Below are 11,710 nucleotides of genomic sequence, written 5' to 3' on the forward strand. Positions count from 1 at the left end.
GTCCAGGGAAATTAGCCCCAGCCATTTCAGCCTCTCCCTATAGCTCAAACCCTCCAATCCTGACAAGGTCCTTGTAAATCTTTATTGCATCATTTCAAGTTTCACAACATTCTTCCTATAGCAGAGCAACCAGAATTGAAGACAGTATTCTAAACGTGGCCTAACAAATATTCTGTACAGCTGCAACATGACCTCCCAACTCCTACACTCAATGCACTGCCCAATAAAGGCAAGCACAACAAACACATTCTTCACTATTCTGTTTACCTGTGCCTCTATTTTCAATGAACTATGAACCTGCTTTCTAAGGTATTTTTGTTAAGCAACACTCCCCAGGAGCCTACCTCTCTAGAACTACATCCTGCGTTGATTTGCCTTCCAAAATGCAGCACCTCACATTATTTACCCAAATTAATCTCTATTTGCCACTCCTCAGCTCACCAGCCCATCTGATCAAGGTCCCATTGTACGGAGTAACCTTCTTAGCTGCCCACTACACCACCAAGTTTGGTGTCATTTGCGAAGTTTGCAGTGGATGTAGTGTACATGGATTTTAGTAAGGCATTTGATAAGGTTCCCCATGGTAGGCTTATGCGGAAAGTCAGGAGGCATGGGATAGAGGGAAATTTGGCCAATTGGATAGAAAACTGGCTAACCGGTCGAAGTCAGAGAGTGGTGGTAGATGGTAAATATTCAGCATGGAGTCCAGTTACAAGTGGAGTTCCGCAGGGATCAGTTCTGGGTCCTCTGCTGTTTGTAATTTTTATTAATGACTTAGATGAGGGAGTCGAAGGGTGGGTCAGTAAATTTGCAGATGATACAAAGATAGGTGGAGTTGTGGACAGTGAGGAGGGCTGTTGTCGGCTGCAGAGGGACTTAGATATGATGCAGAGCTGGGCTGAGGAGTGGCAGATGGAGTTCAACCCTGCCAAGTGTGAGGTTGTCCATTTTGGAAGAACAAATAAGAATGCGGAATACAGGGTTAATGGTAGGGTTCTTGGTCAGGTGGAGGAACAGAGGGATCTTGGGGTCTATGTACATAGATCTTTGAAGGTTGCCACTCAGGTGGATAGAGTTTGTAAGAAGGCCTATGGAGTATTATCGTTCATTAGCAGAGGGATTGAATTCAAGAGTCGTGAGGTGATGTTGCAGCTGTACAGGACTTTGGTTAGGCCACATTTGGAGTACTGTGTGCAGTTCTGGTCGCCTCACTTTAGGAAAGATGTGGAAGCTTTGGAGAGGGTGCAGAGAAGATTTACCAGGATGTTGCCTAGAATGGAGAGTAGGTCGAGAGTTCTCGGCCTTTTCTCGTTGGAACGGCGAAGGATGAGGGGTGACTTGATAGAGGTTTATAAGATGATCAGAGGAATAGATAGAGTAGACAGTCAGAAACTTTTTCCCCGGGTACAACAGAGTGTTACAAGGGGACATAAATTTAAGGTGAAGGGTGGAAGGTATAGGGGAGATGTCAGGGGTGGGTTCTTTACCCAGAGAGTGGTGGGGGCATGGAATGCGCTTCCCGAGGGAGTGGTAGAGTCAGATTCATTGGCGACCTTTAAGCGGCATTTGGATAGGTACATGGATGGGTGCTTAATCTAGGATAGAAGTTCGGCACAACATCGTGGGCCGAAGGGCCTGTTCTGTGCTGTATTGTTCTATGTTCTATGTTCTATGTTCTAAGTTACTCACCATACTTCCTATGTTCACATCCAAACCATTTATATAAATGACAAAAAGCACTGGACCCAGCACCAATCCTTTGGCACACCACTGGTCAGGTCTCCAGTCTGAAAAGCAACCTTCCAGCACCATCCTCTGTCTCCTACCTTTAAGCCAGTTCTGCATCCAAATGGCTAGTTCTCCCTGTGTTCCATCTGATTTAACCTCATTAATCAGTTGACCATGCAGAACCTTATTGATCACCTTACTGAAGTCCATATTGATCATGTCCATCTCTCTGCCTTCACCAATCCTCTTCATTACTTCTTCAAAAAAAAACTCAAAGTTAGTGAGACATAATTGTGGTGAAGCTCAGAAGTACAGAATAACTGCTTCCTGCATAGGGGCGGCTCGGTGGCTCAGCGAGGGGAGCACAGTGACTCAGTGGCTAGCACTGCTGCCTCACAGCACCAGGGACCCAGGTTCAATTCCTGCCTCAGGTGACTGTCTGTGTGGAGTTTGCACGTTCTCCCGGTGTCTGCGTGGGTTTCCTCCGGGTACTCTGGTTTCATCCTACAGTCACAAAGATGTGCAGGTTAGGTGAGTTGGCCATGCTAAATTGTCCATAGTGTTAGGTACATTAGTCAAGGGAATGGGTCTGGGTGGATTACTCTTCAGAGGGTCAGTATGGACTTGTTGGGCTGAAGAGCCTGTTTCCATGCTGTAGGGGATCTAATCTCATAGTAGGAGAGGAAATTGGAATAAGTTATATCAGCTACTCTTGTGCCATTAGTTTATAAGCAAATATCTGGCAATAGCCACAGAGAATTGGCAAGTATTACAAGAATGATGGGTGGAAGCTCAGAGTGAAAAAATATATACAAAAAAAACCTACTAATTATGTCTACAGACTACCCTCAAGCAGAAACATGGGCACAAGAATAGTCCAACTCCAATCCAATCAATAGCAGTCCTACCAGACATCTTACACTGCAAAAAGTCATCAGTTGTATCATCAAGTAATATCCCCTTACCATTAGGTGCTCACTAATGTCCTGTTTAGATTCTGAAAAAACTGTTAAGCTGCAGATCAAGACATGGGCACAAGTTTTGAATGGCTGAAGAGAACTGCCCTTAACATTAAGGTCATATTCAACCTGGCAACAGCAATACCAATGTTGGTCCAGAGAAAACTCTGCCTCAGAGGTATAGTCTAATAAGCCACTCAGTTGTATTGAAGAATGTGGCTCATCACCAACTTCTCAAAGGAATTAGGAATAGCCAAAAATATCTATATTTTGAATTAACAGCAAGAAAAAACACATCGAAGTTAGATGTCAAACCTATTCCCATTGTATACCATCCTCATTATCACCGTATCAATTGAGTTTGACCATCATAATAGCAGCAATAGCTCAAAGAGAAAACCCATCAGCATGCAGACTTCTCAGGATTGTATTGGATTAGCAATAATTTCTGTCTTGCTAGAATCACCAGTGACCTCAACAAAAAATTAAAATTAAAGCAACTTTGTAAAGACCAGTGTGATCTTTTAATCAGATTCAGAGGTTTGGAATAATGCATAAATAACATTTAATTGGCACAAAATACTACCAAAGTGAAATGTCTGTTTAGCAGGACAATTTTCTGCTTGTAACTCCTGAGTTAGCCCACCTATTAACTTCCTGTGTCCCTGAACAGGAATATATTAATTTAGCCTAATGGATTGGTTAGGGCAGATAGCCTGTTTCAATGCTATATATCCTATGTAATCCTATCTACCTATGGAACTCACAATTATAATCCAAAGTTCCTGCCATCAGCACACAGTTTTGTTGCCCACTAATATTGCTGGTAGTGAAAATGGTTCACTACATTTTCTTTTCAGTCCAGTGCTGTGCATAAAACAATGCTCAGCAAAAGATTCAACTGAAAAGTTATATTGGAAGGACAACCTATTATTGCATGTGCCATAGACCAGCTCAGCAGTGAATTCATTCACGCCTCACTATTTACAAGATATCAGAAGACAAACATGGACTAAATTAGTTCTCAAACCATCACTTTTAACTCTTTGGCAAACTGAACAATCATTTGCTGTTCATCGCCTTTCCATCCATATTACTGCATTGTCTCTTACACTTGAATGTTGTGACAAACCTCGATCACTTGTTGAAATATCATCTGAAATCCATATTTTCTAATCTAATGGATCATTTTGTCTTTGTCTAAATCAGTTATATCTTCAAAAACTATTAAAGCTAAGTTATGCTTGACCATGACACCACAAGATCAATAGAAATAGTAACAGGAGTAGGCCATTCAGTCCCTCAAACATGCAGCACCATTCAAAAAGATCACAGCTGTTCCAACAGTTCTCGTGTCCACTTTCCTGCATTTCACCCAACACTTGATTCTTCTACTGACCAAATCTAGTAAATGAATAAAAGCAAAATACTGAGGATGCTGTAGAAACTCAACAAATCTGTCAGTTTTTGTGGAGATTTAGTCACACATGACTCTTCTTCAGATTGTGTCCTTTAGAAAAGATATAATTGCACTGGAAGCAGTTAAAATAAGACATTCACACAGCTGGTCCATGGGATGAAGGGGTTGCCATGTAAGGAAATATTGCTCAAATAGACTTTATAAATATCAGAGGCAACTACACTGAGCACAGAAGATTCTGAGGGGATTACAGGCTAGATGCTAAGAGAATGCTTTGTCTCATGGAGGAGTCTCGAACCAGGCAGCACAGTTTAAAAAGGAGTGTCTGTCATTTGAGGAGGAGATGAATTTTTTTTTCCCCCTTCAGAGGGTCATCAGACTTTGGAATTCTCTCCTCCAGTGTTTGAGTCATTAAATATATTCAAGGCCAATTAGACAGATTTTCTGTAGACAAGGGAGTCAAGGGTTATGGACAAAGGTATTAAAATGGAATGAAAGCCACAATCAGATGAGTGATAATCTTATTGAATGGCAGAACAAACTTGAGGAACCAAATGCTTCTATTTCATATGATCTTTGAAATCTATATTGGATTTCAACGTGCATTTTCATAAAGTGTATAATATATATATAATCCATTGTTAAAGCTTCATCCTCTGGTGTTAAGAGTTTGCCATTGATCCCCAAGCAGTCCCTGTGAATGGCCAATTTCTATTTCAATCCCAATTATCTGCTTTTGCACCATATCCCTTCCCAATTCAAAATCCGTCTCAGCTTCGATTTTTAAAATTGTCCTAAAGTTTTTTTTTGAGAGAAGGATCTTTTCACTGCAGTTTGTGTGAAGAAGTGATGTCAAGAAATTTAAGATTACTTACTTGTTCTGAACTCAGATTTCTGAAATATTTCTGTTTAGCCTATCAAATCCTTTAAACACCTTATACACAATTTCATCACCCCTTAAATCTTCTACAACAAAGGGAATATAGGCGTTGTCTATGTATCCTGCAGTTCTCATTTAACTTTTTTTACTCAGTGTCAAACTAGTGAATTTGTACCAGTCTTCCACAATAGTACACTTCCCAAACCAACACATCCTTCCAACCTGCAGTGCCTTGAACTGAATAAAAGTGAAATATTATAAACTGAGTAAGGTCTATCTAGAGCTTTATACACGTGCATGATAACTTCGCTTAAGGTAAAGGCTACTGTCACTTGTCCATTAGCTTTTATTGCTTTTCATAAATGGAAAATTGCAAGGATTTGCTCTCATTGAAATTATTTTGAATTACTCATATCAACCATTAACAATTATTTTGTAAATATATCTCCTCCATCACTATTAGCTCTCTACATCCTTTGCTCTGTGGACCTTCATCAGTGGTTCCACTCACTCCTCCTCCCTTTTGGCAATAGTGTAAATACCATCATTCTCTGCACCTACAGTTCCAAAGATGAGTCATATGAGTCTTGAAACATCAACTCTGTTCTACCTCCATAGATGCTATCACACTTACTAAGTTTCTCTCGCATGTTTTGTTTTTATTTCTGAATTCCATCTACCAATTTGCTTACTCTATAAGTATAAAAGGTTCCTTTGCAGCTTTCTGTTCCCATCACTTCTACTTATTGTGCCAGTTAAATTGGCTGTTGACAAACCTGGACATATGTCTCTTCATTCCTTCATGCAATACTTGCTTGTGTTAAATTTTTAAAATATGAAATTTACTAACAATGTATAAAAAAATTCAGGTAGGATCTTAAAGCAAAAAACCTCCAGAGATAAATTATGTAACTGTCTTTTAACCTTTCTAGAGTAAGAAGAAATATGTGTAAAGTAATCACCTAAAAACATCTCTGGAATAATAGGAAACGGTGATCAATAATTAATTGTTGAGCTTGGAATGCGTTTTTTTTTAAAAAGACATAATTCCTTCTAATTAGCAATGATCAACTTGGAAAACATGTTTGAAACAAAACAAGTGATGGAACTTGACATCGATATCTTTCCAACCTGCATACCCAAGGACATCAAGTAATTTTATAACTCTATGATAATAATTAAACTACCTTGAATTACTAACCCCTCTGAAGAAGTGTCATACCAAACTTGAAACATGAATTCTATTTATATCTCTTCAGATGCTGCCAGACCTGCTGAGCTTTCTAAGTTTGTTTCAGATTTTTCACCATCTGTGATATTTTGCTCTTATTATCTTGCATTACTGACTGCAGCAAAAATAGTCATGCAATATCAGACAAGTAAACATTTTGTGATTTGATGATTGAATACAGCAGTTTTTTGAATAACAGATTATGATAAGGAATGTGTTTGTGCTGTTCTTAAAGAAGAGAACAAAGAACTCATGTTTCTATAGCACCTCTACTTATCTCACGACGTGCCCCACAGTCAATAAGGCATTGTCAAATGTAATCACTGTCATAAAGCAAACAATTGAGTAATACATTGCTATCATTTGAGGAATGTAATATAAGCATCGTACTAAAAGGTGCAGGACACATTTTTTAATAAAGTATGTTATTGCTTACAGGTGATAATCGACTTGAACAATTAAGATCAAAATCATGTATAATCACATGCTGGACAACAAACCATGTTGATAAACTTCACAAGGTTTTATTTCATTATAAGCCTGACATATCTTTAAATGTTGATGAAATTGGACTTAGTTTACAAACATTACACAAGCCAGAGCGTGCAATTTCAATGAGAAGTGGTCACATAGGGAAAGAAGCAAAGTAACAGAAATCAGATCATGGAACAGGATGACTGGGGAAATAAAAAGAATGTTGAGTAATTCCAGAAGCCTCATGTTTGTGTGTTATCACTCTTCCAGTGACTTGCAACAAAATGCATAATAGCTGCTGATTCTCTTGAGAAGTGACTGAGTCACTTTGAATGTATTGATTTTTTTTCATCCAGTTTAAGGTAGATTTTATGATTCATTTGTCTTTCAGACTCTGGTCTTTTAGTGTAGTACTTTCAACTCTCTCTCATTATTAACAATTGGCTGCTTTCTCTCTGCTTTTCTGTTCTGGTTGCTGTCAGTATGTTTGTGAAAGACATTTTAATTTATTTTTATGTGATTAATGTGAAGATGAATTGAGAAGATGGCCAATATTTCACAAAGGGTGATGAAACTTTGTGATATTTGGAGCAAAATAAAAATAAAATCAAAAACCTTTGCTCTTGGCTTGACAAAACAAAAGGTAATTCACATGTAAGAAATGTGCATATGAAGTACTGATTCTGAACTGAATTACAAGTGTCAATCAAATGCTTGCATTCCCTTAGCACGCTTAATCAAAATTGAACCAACTGTAACACAAAATGGAGAAAATAAAGATACTCAAGAAGTAGCACACTAAGCGGAAGAAAAATCACACTGCAAATGTGCAGTGAATAGGAAAAAGACAGACTGTAATTAAAACATGTATAGCTAATAATTACAGTGCATTGGGTTATTTATTAAACAAAGTAAAAGCATGCTGCACATAAACTATCTTATGATCAGCAAAGGTTACATAAAGCAGTAAAATGCGATGCAATTTAAAATGTGTAAAAACAAAGGTTTTGCTCAAAGCTATGCATTTTACTCATCTTACAGAAAAAAAAGAGTGCAATAAAAAAGTAAGTAATACAGTTGGGCAGAGGTGCTCAGAGGTCACCTTCTTGAAGAGGAAATAATGGAAATAAATGGCTGAGAGCTATTGTACAATGGAGGTGACAAGCACTTTGGAGGAAACTCTACATACTCCCATTTGACAATTAAAATTGGATACTCAGCCTATACGGTTACATTGCAGTTGATGTATAACAGAAATTGTGCTGGACTGCAAGATACAGAACATTTCATCCAAGATGCCAAAATAATACACCCACACACCCTTTAGTCTTGTTAGAACCTCAGACAAGAAATGCCTCCTCACATCTATCCATTAGCATGGACTACTTAACAAGCATTGTCCAGAGGCACACTCCTGAGAATTTTATATCTTCAAAAGAAAAAAAAAATCCATTCATATATTTTGGAACATTTATAATGACAACCTACGTTTTGAAACACACTTGCACAGTAAACACTGCAACTATTTTCTGCCTGGCAGGCATTCCAGACAGATGTAAAAGGGGAATAATAGGCAGAATGAAAGAAGGGAAAAGCACTGCCAAATGTAGATCTGGCCAAACATCATTCAGGTGTTAATTTTTTTCCACATTTCATCTCCCATTTGACCAGCCATGAAACAAAGGATAATTTAGCAACACAAAAATCACTTTCCCCCTTACAGAGAATGACGCAAGAGAAGTTTGTGACACTTTTAAACTGAGCCATGCCAGCTAGTACAGACTTCCTGCTGTGTAGATTGGCATTTAATCCAATACACCAGGGGATTGGCAGGGAAGACCTCAGGCATGCAGGGTGTGAGCACAGTTGGCAGATCTCCCAGGAACAGTCCCACTTTTGTATTCCAAGTCCAAAATCCACAGCACAAAAGAATTCTAGTGAACCACGAGTGAAGGATTCAGAGACCTTGTGGCAGCACACAGGTCTATGATTAAGCAAATTTGTGGCCACCATGTGGACTTGGCTTGTACCTGTATCAGAAACAAAAGTCTGCCAAACCTCAGAAACCAAAATAGAACCTGTGGAAAGATGTAGCCACCTGAATAACAAGCAGCGCTCTCAGGAAATCTCATACTTATTCCTGGGAGGGATTGGAAGCAGAAACAGAAAGATGATTTATTAAATGCTTCAGCTATTATTGAAGTAAAATTTTCACACAAAGAAAGGAGGCTGCTCCCCTCACCACCTCCCCCTAAAAAAACTTTGCCTAAAGAGAAATAACAAGACATTACTGGAGAAAATTATTATATTGCAAAGATTGAAAGAATCACTTGGAGAAAATACAGCAGAAAAGGACATGTCACCTCTACAGTTTTGAAGAATTATCAGTCGAGTTGTACATTAACACAAGGTTTCCCTAGTTAAATATCAATTCTTTAACAAACATTATTTGATGAACTTTCAACTTGATATTGAAGTGCCACTACTTTATGAAATCAAATCTAGCAGAGACTCTGTTTACATGTAATAGAGATTAAATAAACTTTTAAAAAGCTGTTCATCGTTTCTCAATAATTGTTGCATCTTGTTAGAAACAGACAACCTGCAGTGCATCTACAGTACTATAAAAACACATTTATTTCACAGTTAAGAGTTGTTTGAGTTATATTTAGTAAGTTTGCTGCCCCAAGTGGATTCAAAAGGCAGTGCAGTAGGACACAAATGTGCAGTAAATACAGTGGAGCCTGGAAGTGTATGTGTTAGGAGATGTAGCCCAGGAAGAAGGTGAGTAGTTTTCTCCAATTCTCTGAAACTATAGCTTCCCAAACCTTTAAATGGGCAATGGAAGGAATTTTTAAAATCAAAATAGCAACACTAAATATACCAAATCAAAACAATCTCGATTTTTTTCTAAAGAATAAAATGTTAAAGTATTACAGTTGTGATATTTTGTTCATTTTCTCTTGTCCTGTGTGGATTCAATTTGCAGAGAATAGTTATTCCAACAATTAATAAGCACATGGATTTGAGAGCTACAAAAATCTTTGTCAGAAACTCCAGCTTTCTTTACCAGAAAACTTCAAGTGTCGGCCAAGTGTTAGGCTTCCCATTCTATTTAATATGGAGTGTTTAGCTTTAGATGAAAGTAACCAATCCCTTGTTCTAGTTACTTCTAAAATTGTGCACAAGTGGAATTGTTTTACTCAGATCAAATCTGAAACAAAGTGCTACATGACTAAATTCACTGTAACTCTCAATCTGATGTGCTTTCCAATAATGGAAGTTTTATAAGATGTGTAACATACCACCAGCTCTCACAGCACAAGTTTCCATTAAAGTCTCTAATAAATTACTAAGTTTCATTTATATAAAAACTTAAGTGGTAAATGTAGTGTATAAAATGCTAAAACACAGAAACAATAAACGTAACAATCATTGACAGTATATATATTTACAAAATACCAATATTCTGAACATATATACATCAAATGTCTCAGCAATTTCAACTCCAAAGTCATTATTTATTTACAGTTTACTAACAAATGGAACCCCTTGACTGTGGAAAAAAACATAATAAACAAAGATATTCTCAAAATAGCAACAGATTACCCAGAATATACAGTTCAAGCCTCTCAAGAATATCTGCCTGAGCCACAATTTCCCTCACTGACAAGTTGTCTTTTTCAGTCACTGCTAAGAGTTGCTCTACCAGAGTTGCTCTGTCTTTAAATCTCTTTCACTGACTCACAGTCTGAATCCTTCATCTGTGCAGGTCATTACTTACCGCCGTCAGCTTTTGAAAAAAAACATAATCTCTTCCTTCTTCGTTCCATCTCAAATATTTTTTTAAAAACCCTTTCGGCTTTTCAGGTTGGGATAAATCTGTCTATATCACGATGTGGGGTTCATACTGTCATAATGTGTGTGGGGTTGTTCATCTCACGCGTGTGTGCGGGTCTCTTGGTCTTAAAGACCACGATCTTGTACTGATAGAGTTTAGTCTTGTTCTATGAAAGGCTCTTTCCCCTCTTTCTCCCTGTGACCCCCCCCCTCCAAGTCCGTATTAACTTCACCCTGCCCGGCTCTCCCTGGATTACCTGCCGAGCTCTTTGCCCACCAGCGTGTAGCAGTTACTGAAGTTGTCGGTGCAGACCCGGGTCTGGACGGTGGACATCAGCCCGCTCCGTGGCTGGCTCATGGCTTCGCCTGACTGAGGCCGGGCACGGTGCTGGAGTGCGGCTGTATGTCCCGGCCTGAGCTGCCGCCTCTCACTCTCCGGCTCAGCTCCTGCACTACCGGCTCATTCACAACACTAACCCCACCACATCGTCACCATGGAGACAACCAGCTGATTGACAGCGGGGGGGGGGGGGGGGCGGGGAAGGGCACGCATTTAAAAAGGCGATGGAAGAATATCATTAAAAAGGCAACACAAGGACATTTCAGAAGGTCACTTCTTGCGGGGTTTTTGTTCCGTTTTTAAGTTTCACCAACGCCTGAAAAATCTTTTTTTTCTTTTAACTTCTACAGTGTATTTCGAAGTACAGACATTAAAATACGTAGAGGCAGAGGATTAAGGAGGTTAAAAAATAAATTGACAAAGATAACAGTAGAGCTGTGAGTCTAGACTCATTTAGGTGGACTCTGCAGGCTGGGGTTCATTTTTTGAAGATAAGGAAATGTGTTTGTATTTGTCCCTCTACGTACAACATGACAAACGACTTCTGAGCATAGGTTCTGGTCTAAAAGGGACAGTAGCAACGTGGATATAAAATTGGTGAGTGATAAGAAACAGAGGATACTCGTCAGTAGATCTCTTGGGGGCTGGAGGAAGATTTGTGGTGGAGTTTCCCAAGGATTAGTATTGGGACCCTTGCTTTTCCGAATATTTAACGACTGGATTTCAGTTTGCAGGGGGCCATTTCAAAGCTTGCAGATGATACTGAACTTGGAACAATGGTATACTGTGAGGAGGATGGTGTGGAACTCCAAAAGGTCATTGACAAATTGCTGAAGTG

General features: G+C 38.9%; 1 protein-coding gene across 3 annotated transcripts in view; it reads right to left on the reverse strand.

The window, feature by feature from the left end:
• The window catches only part of stk17a (serine/threonine kinase 17a), a 115,983-nt gene extending 104,997 nt beyond the window's left edge, over window positions 1-10,986 (reverse strand). For 2 of the 3 annotated variants that reach the window (XM_072575684.1, XM_072575682.1), the window contains exon 1: window positions 10,790-10,986. In XM_072575684.1, the coding sequence (XP_072431785.1) occupies window positions 10,790-10,890 (101 nt within the window). In that variant the 5' untranslated portion in view covers window positions 10,891-10,986. Of the gene's footprint in view, window positions 1-10,476; window positions 10,580-10,789 lie in introns of those variants that run through there. The other variant, XM_072575683.1, reaches the window with a different exon arrangement.
• Between the last annotated feature and the right edge of the window lie 724 nt (window positions 10,987-11,710).

This window comes from Chiloscyllium punctatum, chromosome 8, assembly GCF_047496795.1.
Source record: "Chiloscyllium punctatum isolate Juve2018m chromosome 8, sChiPun1.3, whole genome shotgun sequence".
NCBI classification, from domain to species: Eukaryota; Metazoa; Chordata; class Chondrichthyes; order Orectolobiformes; family Hemiscylliidae; genus Chiloscyllium; species Chiloscyllium punctatum.